The 11062-nt window shown below is 42.0% G+C and overlaps 1 protein-coding gene across 2 annotated transcripts in view; it reads left to right on the top strand.

Moving 5' to 3' along the window:
* PDPK1 (3-phosphoinositide dependent protein kinase 1) overlaps positions 1-10130 on the top strand; it is a 28747-nt gene extending 18617 nt beyond the window's left edge. For both annotated transcript variants that reach the window (XM_009644460.2, XM_035899956.1), the window contains exons 8-14: positions 1051-1119; positions 1607-1703; positions 2901-3074; positions 3449-3666; positions 4322-4379; positions 5284-5436; positions 5976-10130. In XM_009644460.2, coding sequence (XP_009642755.1) covers positions 1051-1119; positions 1607-1703; positions 2901-3074; positions 3449-3666; positions 4322-4379; positions 5284-5436; positions 5976-6083 — 877 coding nt within the window. In that variant the 3' untranslated portion in view covers positions 6084-10130. The remainder of the gene's footprint in view (positions 1-1050; positions 1120-1606; positions 1704-2900; positions 3075-3448; positions 3667-4321; positions 4380-5283; positions 5437-5975) is intronic.
* Positions 10131-11062: the final 932 nt, after the last annotated feature.

Here is an 11062-nt window from a genome sequence, read left to right as displayed (position 1 = left end):
GCATTCTGTCAGGGGAAAGGCTACAGCTTTCTTTGACCTTGTATTTAGATCAACTTGCAGTTGTCTTTTCTAAGCTCTGCCTAGGGTTTGCAGTGGTTTAAAGCTCATCTCTGTGCCTGGTATGAGTGATATCCTTAAGAAATTTCTTATCTCACGTAAATTGGTTCTTTATAGTAACCTACAGACTGTTGTGTATCTTTACAGTGATCAAAGAATAATCGAAGTAATCATTGACAAATCATAGGGAAAAGCGATCTCTCGTAGGAGTAGCTGTGGTGTTTTGTGCTAGCTTTTCTTGAAATGATACCATTAGACTTTCCACTTTTGCTTCTAGTAAAGAGGTTTTGACTGGTTTGGCTAACGGAAAGACTTCATCAGGCTATTGGCTCCTTTTAGAAGTTACATAATGCTTCCTCTTTACTCACATTATGAGTTTTCTGCAGTTTTGCGTTTTTTAGTATTTTAGCCTCCCATGAGGATTTCTAAGCTTTACTATAATATGTATAGTTTACCTTGAGGTAAAATAAATTAAAAATACTCTTTCAGGCCAACACGCTAAAACTTAAGACTTTCCCTCACCCATGTACCATAGAGCCTGCCTTTTTGCTTGGGTCATAGGAAAAGGTCAAAAAGCTGTATTGTGACCTTTTTTTTGCATAAAATATTCAGAGGAAAGGATTTTAATGCTGAAGGAGCATATATTGCATTAAGTGGGATTCACCTTTGAACTGTGGTAGTGGAAAATAGGTATTCCTTTTAGTCCCCTTACATACCCGTTAATTACTTTGAGAATTCGGCTGTCCTGCACATGTGCTTGTAGTCAGTTATTGTGGGATGGTTACTGTACACTTCTTTTTGAAAGTTGTGTTGCTAGCCTGCTCTTCTGTCAAAGAATGAAGTGAAAATAGCATGGAAATTATGCTGGGCAGGTTTGTCCAGTGTGTTTGTGCTATGTTCTAACTAGCAGAAGCTTAAGATTTTTTTTAAATTACAGTTTAAAGACTTCTTACAGGAAAACATGCATTATGTTCTTTCCTCTTTCTTTTGAAGCTCTGACCTCTGGGCCCTGGGATGTATAATATATCAGCTTGTAGCTGGATTGCCTCCGTTTAGAGCTGGGTAAGAGATTTAAGCTAATTCTTTACACATGGATCATAAATATATTGACTTGGTTTTGGCTTTTCCTTACTACCAGTCCTGAAGTACAACTTCTCATGGTGCAGTGTTGGTGTTAATGTCATGCCTGCTTTTATTTGTCCTTTCTGATGTCATGAAGATGCTTAGACAGCTGTAACTGAGAGAGATTCCTTAATGGATCCTAGGATTTCATCTGTAATTTTTACCAGAAAGGTAACTGTGCCTACATGAGGAGGGTATGAGGCACCTCTGTACTGAGCCGTTTGACCTTTTCTTGTTGCTATTAAAGTATCTGGTGCTTACAGGGTCATGGATACTTTGAATGCTGTACCCCTTTACCCTGGAAAGATTTATGGGAATGTGACTTAACTTGTAGATCTCCCATTTAGTATTTGTCCACATTCTGCACTGTTAAGGTGAAAGAACCATGGAGAACTAATAACAAGAGCTAATATTTTTCTCTTTTCAGAAATGAATATCTTATATTCCAGAAGATAATAAAGTTGGAATATGACTTTCCAGAAAAATTTTTTCCCAAGGCAAAAGACCTTGTTGAAAAGCTATTGGTAAATATTTGCTGCTGTTAAATAATTTGATGATATTGGAAACATTCAGCTTACGTAGTTCCTTTTTTTTCCCTAAAGTTTCTATGCACTCTACTGCAAACCTTATAGTAAGAGCTGTGAGCATTGTTGAATGCGTGGGGGAGTGTCTTGAAAATCAACATCCATTATTAAACAGCACTTTTATTATTTTTTTAAAGCTGGATTCTAAAGTGTGGACAAAGAATGTCTCTCAGTGAAATAGAAGCAAATTGTTCTAAATACCAAGCGTTACACACGACTTAAGATTCAAATACTTAGGTTTACACAGTACTCGGATTAATTCTTGTTGAGTTGTATAATGAATCGTTTAGTTGAAAACAGTGGTCTATACATCATGGGGAGATACATTCATTACAATGTAAATCAACTTACTTTTAGTATGCACTTACCTTGCACTTAATGCGTGTCTCAGTAGTATCAGCCAAAGAATTACTCTACATGTGAATGTTTGACAGATAGGGGAAAAAAAGGAGTTGTCTTGTCAGTGCGCTACAGCTGTGACACTAAAGTGGATATGCAGAGAACAGTTCTGGGTAGTATAAGCTTTTTGAAGTTTCATGGTCCAGTGTATTAGCATGTGGTGGGGGGTGGGGAGGAAACTGTCTTATGTTTGTGGGTGATGAGTGCGGCAGTTGTAAAGGGCCTAGCAGCACGTTCCTCTGTCCAGGCCAGCTCCAGGGCCAAGCCAGTGCCTGCTGAATGGTAAGGGCCAGGTTGTGTCAGCATCCCAAGAACTGCACAGTTTTAGGGTGCTTGAGAGGTTAATGTTTGACACCAACTATAGATTCCACAGCTTCTTGCATCACTGGGATGTGATGCTGGGCTGTGCTTAAATGAGCTGTGCTCCATCAGGCCTTATCTGTGCATTTCCTTGGTTTCGTCTCTGTCTTTATGAAGAAATAAAGCCAAAAAAAAAAGCAGACCCAAGGAAGTGCTCCTTTCTCTAGATCTGTGAGCTGGTCTATACAGAATGTCGCTGACAAGACATACTGACAAACATCTTGTGTTATAATTGCTCTCCTTATATTCTGGATAAGTATGCTTAGGGCAGTGAGACCAACTGCTTTTGGTTTTGCACGCTGCTGCGCAAATGTGAATGGTGCTTGCCTCTTTCTTGTCACTAATTTATGCACGCTAACTTAACTGTAACTTGCTCAGGTTCTAGATGCCACCAACAGATTAGGTTGTGAAGAAATGGGAGGATATGGACCCCTTAAGGCTCACCCCTTCTTTGAATCCATTGTGTGGGAGAACCTGCATCTTCAGACACCCCCAAAACTTACCGCGTATTTACCAGCTATGTCAGAAGATGATGAAGACTGTTATGGAAATGTATGTTTATCTATTGCTACATTCAGCTCTGATGCTGTCTGAGACTTTCATTAAAGTGTAATTATTGCATATTAAGTATTTTTATTGAAACCTCTGATTAGTTAATATTTTAATGAGGATTCGATTATTAAGAATCCAATACAAAATTGCTGGTTAAAATTTGAACTAGTCATCAGGATTTTTTTCTGCTAAAGCAAGTGTTTGGAAAAAATACTGGTTGGCTTGCTTTTGACCACGCATGCTTTTTTGGATAAGTGCCTGTCAATTTATAGAGAGTAGGCTATCTTTTTGCCCAAAAGCATGCTTAAATTAAAAGCCTCAGTTTGGTCCAAAATAAGCTTTTTAATCTTTACTCATTTTGTTCCCTCCTCTAGTATGACAATCTCCTGAGTCAGTTTGGTTGTATGCAAGTTTCTGGTTCTGCCTCTTCCCATTCACTGTCTGCCCCAGAGACAAGTACACCACAGACGTCAGGAGGAAATATTGAACAGTATATTCATGATCTCGACAACAATTCCTTTGAGCTGGACTTACAGTTTTCTGAAGATGAAAAGAGGTTACTTTTGGCAAAGCAAGCTGGTGGAAATCCCTGGTAAGATCTTTGAATATAGCTCACCCGTTACTGGCACAGCAGTAAGGAATCTAGAGAAATAAGTAATTTTGATTCAAATGAATATTTGTCAATCTAAATATCTTCAAGCAAACAATTAGAAACTACATTTTTCTTGACTTTTATTTTTAAAGCAATAGCAGCAAAAACCTAATCCTATGTTTTGAAAATTCACAAGGTCTAGAAGGTGTTGTGGAGTATGTTTATAAGACAGTCAGAAATGACACTGTGCCAGTGCTGAGAAGTCTTCCCTCTACAGAGTCCTGGAACCAGAAGAGGTTCACTCTTTCTTACAGTTGTCATAATCTGGTTTTTTTTGAATGATAATATCCTGTTGCTCTCTAACAAGCATCCCTCCAGACCGTGTACTTATTGGCATCTCTCTTCACTCTTGAGAGGAGTTTCTCATTTGTGATTTTTTTTTTTTTTTTCCCCCCCCTTGTCAGATTTTAGAAAACATTCTGGCATGGAATGAGGAAGAGTCCAAAGCTCACCTAGTACAGTTGTTCAGGACTCTTCGGCAGAAAAGGAGACGCTAGGGAGAGACATGGAAAAATGCTTGTTGATAAATAATAATAAAAGCTGTTTCTGTGGAAGAGTTACTTCTGGAGTAATAGTTATTTTTCTTTTTCTTAAGGCATCAGTTTGTAGAAAATAACTTAATCCTAAAAATGGGTCCAGTGGACAAAAGAAAGGTAAGGGCTTTTCTTAATTCCCTGTAACAGGATTCGGCTGTCACATTTTTTCACAGTTGCAGCATAGATAAGGAACCTGTTCTAGAGCTTTCCTGTTTAACTTGTTTGTAAGTGTCAATTGGGTTTGTTTATTTTTTAAAATGTAGTGTTTTCTTGTGAATTGATTGTTTTTTTCTTAATTTAGTGGTGTGCTCTTGATTTTTGGAAGAGGCTAAAAGTAAATGTGCTATTAATGCTTTCACTTTGAGATTGTAGTAAAGGAGTTTTGTTCCCTCTCCTCCTCCCGATCTGATACAGCCCACTAAACGCTTAGGCTTGATGCATGTCTGCATGTGGATCGAGCCACAAATATCGGAAGATAAAATAGAAGCCCCTGTTGTCCTTAACTGTGGTGTTTTTCCTGGATCTGACTAGTGCCTGTATCTGGAGAGGGGCACAGGTGACATTGGAACAGCCTTGGGTGTTGGCTTTAACATGGTACAGATGAGCAAGAACAGTCGGTTCTCTTTTCATCTGAATGCAGGTTCTTTTTTCATCTGAGTTACACTTGCTTGGTCCTCACTTTCTCCACAGAATCATGAGTGGTGCTTTCTGTGCTGGAACCTTTGACAAACAGATTTTGCTTCACTCTGTACAGCTAGTTGTTTCATATTTTGTTAGAACTTGAAGATGCTTTCTTAAAGTAGTACTTGTGTTCTGCCATGTAGGAATGCATTACAACCCCCTGAAAAATGAGCGAGGTCAAATAGGTAAAGCAAAGGAAAAAAAGTCACCCAAACTCAACCATAGTGCTCCACCACTGAGCTATTTTGTTTCAACCACTGCTGTTAAATTCAGAGATCTACGCATTTACATTTTTTTCCTCATGCTTTTTTTGCATTGCTGCTTCTAATTTTCACATTAGGGGTTGTTTGCACGTCGGCGCCAGTTGCTGCTCACAGAAGGGCCCCACCTGTATTACGTGGATCCTGTCAATAAAGTCCTAAAAGGAGAAATTCCGTGGTCTTTAGAGTTGCGGCCAGAAGCCAAGAATTTTAAGACATTTTTTGTTCACACAGTAAGTGACTTTTTAAATTTCTTTAAGTTGCACTAAGGTCCTTGGACAATTATTGTAAGTTGTTAACAAGTATTTCTGGAGAAAATAGAATTCCTTAAATACAAGTGTTGATAGCCTTAATTTAAAAACAAACAAACAAAACCCCAGCCCCCCAAACCAAAAGACCCCTGATGTATGCATTTCCCACAAAAATGCAAGTATGTGTTTTATTGTTCATGTGTAAATAAACTGTGAGTGGATTTGGGGATTTGAAGGAAATTCTTAAGAAGGACTTTAAAATTTAGCCCTCCCCATGCATAGTGGATCAGTGATCGTAGCAGTGATGCACTGCCAGTTGCCTTTTGGCTGCTTAACAGTGTTGAGGTGCCAGATACGTGGTCATTCAGTAATATATAGTCTTGTAGAACTGTAAGTGTATTTAACTTCTGGAGAGTTTATGAGCTGATTGTGAATAATTATTTTATTGGTAGGTGCAGAATAATTACTGCTTTTTGATTACGCTGTGTTTGGAGTACTCATTAAATGTTGTTCACTTATAGCCAAACAGGACATATTACCTGATGGACCCGAGTGGGAATGCTCATAAATGGTGCAAAAAGATACATGAAGTTTGGCGGCACAGATACCACCAGAATGCTGCTAAATAGTAAAGCTCATCCAAACTTTCCCAGTTTCCCTACTTGCTGCTAGAACTCCGTGTGCAGCCGATCAGAGGAATCTTTTCAACCCACCTATTACCATCTCAAGGGGAAGCATATGTCTGAAATGTTCTGTTCTGTTTTGTTTTGTTTTTTAAAAAGAAAGAAAAAAAGAAAAGCAAAAACCTAATGGAATTCAGGGTCGCTTTGCTCGCTCTTTGTGCTTCTGTTGAGGCTTCCACACGCATATCATTGCAGTGAAGATCTTGCTTTTGTGCACTTCAGCTCAATTTCTGCTGCAGACTAGTGGATAGACCTTGCGTTACCGGCTTCACTTAAGACGAGTTAAAACCAATCCACACGCACACATGCCGAATCATGTACCAGCCTTGCGTCTGACGGGGCTGGAGTTTTCTGTGACTCTCAGATTATCATTAAACTGTATTTCATCAGGGAGCTTTTATATGCCTCTCCTCAGCACCACCTCTTTGGTTTCTCTTACTTTCCTCACAGCCCCCCAGCTTATTGGTAAATGGCATTTGCAGCCAGGTCAGTTGCACCCTTGTGTAATTCCTAATACAATTCTGGTTGCAGGATTTATGTGGTACTTTAGTAACTATGTGAATGAATCAGATGTGTGTGTCTGGCAGACAGGCTCCAAGGATACTGGTTGTGAGAGAGTAAAATGCTGAACATGGCACTGAAAGTTTTCTAAACCCAAAATGTTGGCTTCTGAAGCGTACAAGATTTTAAATGTTCAACTTAAATTTTAATATGAATCATATGTGTGTTTAATCAAGGGACAATAAACTTACCAGCATGCTTTTAACTAATGCTAACTAAAAAAATTAACTAGTTAGTATGGGGGGATAAAAGGTTACTATTGAAGTAGTAAATAGTTGTTCACCTTTCAGGAGACGAGGGCTAGGAGCTTTCTTTCCAGGGTGTGCATGTACTGTGCATTGTAGTGGGGCCAACCTATTTACCTGGGTAGAGAAGGAAGTGTGAAAGCTTTGTACAATTGATGACTTTTTTTTGTCTCATTGTATAATGAGATCTACAAATAATCCTATTTTTGGTCTTGGCCAAATGTTTAGCAACTGAAAAAAAACTTAAGCCATTGAAAATGAGGTCTGTAACATAATCTGGTTAAAAACTCAAAGGAAAACATTGATACAAAGGGGAAAACAGATGGTACTTAAGGCATATCTGTAAAATGGAAATGTTTGTCATATCAGTCTCCTGTATCCTCTTCAAATTAAGGCTTTTTTGTGGTCAAACATTTCTTGTAATGTTGCAAAGACATAACCTTCTATGTGCTAAAAACAACTTCCTGAATGGTATTTTCAGTACGCCCGTGTTCCTGAGCCGTGCAGAGAGGGATGACCTAGGCCTGGACAAAGGCATTCCTTCCTTGGCTTAAAAGCAGTATAAACATCACACCTATTTATCCACCTTCTACACATACCATCTCTGTGATTTGAGCTCTCCTACTACGATGTGCTTTTCCTTCCACCAAAGAAAGAAACGTTCCACTGCAATGTTGGAAAAACTCGTGGGCTGCTGTTCCAGAAGGAGTGTTTTAAAAGCAGTGGCCCATCAAGATTTCTCAGAAAACACGTGAGTGTTGGGTATTTTGTTGGTACACGGCGTGAAGGAGATTTATTACTGATCTCTTAAAAGCTGTGTTACGTGGTCGGACTTGATGACAGTTCAGCTTCTCCAGTACCATTCAGTCTTTGAAGAAGAAAGTGCAGTTGCCTTTCCTTTTGGAGGAGCTCCATCCCTGTAGCCCTCTGTTTACCCCACTGTGTACACAGGCCTGACAGAAGTAAATCACTGGCATACAGCACCTGGTGTTAAGGGAGCCAAGGTGTCCTGTATGTGGCTGAGGTGGGAAGGACAGAACACCATTCTTTTCTGCATCGTGAGAAGTTTCATCCCATGCAAGGTACACTCCTTGTCGCTAAAATTCAAATAGCATGGTGCACCTTCCGTCTGTGCCTGTGCGAACCCTGTGCTTCGCATTCTAACAAGAGGATGTGTACTGTCAGTTCATTGCAGCGCTGTCTGCCTGTTCCTTGGCTGTCCGACCCCAGCTCCGTGTTGGGCCCACTGGAAGCAACCCTACTGCTTTTGGATTGAGCCTTTGGTGTGGAGATGCAGGTGTGTTCCCAACTTTATACAGGAGAGTTGCATTCGTGGTGCCACTGCTGTCTCGTGTGACAGAACCTGGCCTCATAAAGAGTCTGGCAAAGTTGTTCTGCTGATAGCGAACAGGTTAGCTTTGTTAGGAGAGGGGGTGGCCTCCGCTGGCTGTTCACTAGGTGGAGATCCAGGAATGCTCAAATGTTCTCTATAAGGTTTAGACTTGCAGTCATTTTGCTATAACAAAGCAATTGCTCTGCTTTTCCACACCTTGAAAATCCTCTCAGACTTCGTCCTGCCTGCCAAAAGCTTTCAGCCGAAGAACCCTTGATAGCAGGAAGCTATCCACAGGTGTCTGGAAGGCTGGTGGCTGCGTTCTAGTATTCCTTTTTTCTTTTGACAGTGCTACCATTAGATAAATGGTGAGCATCTCTTAACAGGCATCCCTCCCGCAGCGCTTCAGTGTTCTGCATCAAGTCTTCCTCAGCTGCTGCTTTTCTGGGAAGGGACTGTGACTTTTCCAGGAGAGGTGGTTGTCTGTCTTGTACTGCAAGTGAAATCTGTGGCTTTGAAAGATGGCAGAAGAACAGAGTGAGGCAAGGCAAAGCAACCATGTGGATTTAAGTGTGTTCCACCAGCTTGTCCACATAACCAGGTCCCGGCAGGTGCTGCGTGCTGTGAAGGGCTGGTTCGTGTTTTGGATGCTTATACCTGAAGTGGGGGAGCTCTGGCTCTTTGCCCTGAGCACAGCTCCTGTGGTTCACAGGGGTTCATGGAATGAGCTGGACAAGGGATGTTCCTTAGAGCTGCAGATCAGCCGGGTGATTTCTCTGCTCCTTGTGTGAGGTCTTTCCAAGAACAAAAAAGGGTTGTTAGGCATATGAAGACTCTTCTGCAGACTCCACACTGCAAACCTACTGAAAACCCAGTCTGTTGGTGGAGTCCTCCTATCTTCTGCCTTTTGAACAATTGCCAATCATCTGTAATGAATCCGGTCGGTAATGCTGTAATTTTGTTTTGCGTGGGATTTGAGCTTCAGGAAGGTGTTCACTGTGCCTGTCTTCTGTGGAGCAGAGCTTAAGAAAGGCTGAGCTGCTAGAAAGGATCTGTGAATGGCACTGTTCTGGTCCATGTCCTGCCCGGTCACAGGGTGTTTGAAGCTGCCCTGGTCAACCGCAGAGATGGGTTTGTTACTGTTGGCCTTAGCATCCAGTTTTGAGAAGGATTTCTGTGGAGGAAGACTTGCTCCTGGTGTGGTGTTGGCGTATTGTGAGCAGACTGATGTTACCTGTTCAGGTCACGTTTGCTAAGCGCTTGGCTCCTGAAGACGTGGAACTGCCAGACAGCGCCGAGCTCCACTTGCTTCTCTCCCCCAACGCGCGTCAGTTGTGAAGTACCTGCTACACAGAAGCCTGGAAAAGAACTCTGTGGGTTGAAACAAAAACGTGATAATTGTAATCCATTTCCATAGTTCAAGATGATTAATTTAATGTGCTTGGTATCGTTACACTGTGGTGGGAACTCTGAAGAATCCTCCGGGGCCTGTGGACAGAACACTTGATCCCAGTGCCTTGCTGAGGAACAGCTTGCGTGTTGATGGTTGCCTGAAGGTGTGGCCTGTGGATTCCGATCATTCTTTCTGCTAGTGAATGGCACAAATAGGTGTGGTATTTATACCCGAAATTTTGCTGAATGCCTGTAATATTTTATGCAAATACTTTACTAATGAAATGGAAGTGCTCCTGCAAAGCTTCATGACGCAGATTGTCCATCAGTTGATGGAGCGAGCTTACAGATGAGTCGTGTTCTGCCCCCGAAGGGCGTGCTCTCAGCCAAGACAGGACTGGCAACCCACGGAGCTGTCCTCTTCCTTGGGGGGCGCCTGACCCTCACCCAGCAGCCGAGCCCCGAGAGGCTGTGTACTAATGAAATGGAAGTGCTCCTGCAAAGCTTCATGACGCAGATTGTCCATCAGTTGATGGAGCGAGCTTACAGATGAGTCGTGTTCTGCCCCCGAAGGGCGTGCTCTCAGCCAAGACAGGACTGGCAACCCACGGAGCTGTCCTCTTCCTTGGGGGGCGCCTGACCCTCACCCAGCAGCCGAGCCCCGAGAGGCTGTGAAGCGCCTGTGCCCTGCTCTGTCAGCCTGGTGGTGAATGTGGATGGTTGCTGTTTGATGAAGCTTCCCGTGGCCACCTGTGAGCTCTGCTGGGGCGTGGCAAAGGTCCCGAATTGCTGCAGAACTCACGCTTACTGCACCTGAGGAGGGGGGTAGAGGAAGTGGGACCCAGCCCTGGTTTGGGTGGTTGGACGCTAGCTGTTTGCAGGGCTGAGGCAGTCGGTCACGTGTGTTGTATTCTCTACCTGGTTTGTAGCTGTAACTGTGATGTACAGATAAAAGCAAAAAAAACCAACAAAAAAAAACCACCCCCCCCAACCCAACCAGAACACCCCCCAGGAACACCACACAACCACCTCCCCTGCTCCAAGAACTCGTGAAAACAGAAGCAAATGATGCAATGACACAAGACACACACTTTTGTATTTTTATTCTTCTGAGGTTCTTTGCTGGCTCTCGGTGGCCTCTAGTTCCGTCTGTGTTATTTAAATTCTAATATATGAATTATTTGGATTGAATTCATGTTCGGGGCCATGGTGTTGTATGTATTGATGTACAGCCTTGAATGTGAATAATTATTGTAAACTATATTTTACACCTTTTTTCTGGCTTTATTATATAAATTTTCTATCGGTCGATGATTTAATCATATCTCATAATTTAATGACTGTTTGTTCTCCTCGCGGCAGATCTCTGTGCTGTAGGTGCGTAGGTAGTGACG

Source organism: Egretta garzetta, unplaced genomic scaffold, assembly GCF_000687185.1.
Source record: "Egretta garzetta isolate BGI_Z169 unplaced genomic scaffold, ASM68718v1 scaffold448, whole genome shotgun sequence".
NCBI classification, from domain to species: domain Eukaryota; kingdom Metazoa; phylum Chordata; class Aves; order Pelecaniformes; family Ardeidae; genus Egretta; species Egretta garzetta.
Note: the sequence above shows the minus strand (reverse complement) of the source record. Positions and strands in the feature narration are given on the sequence as shown.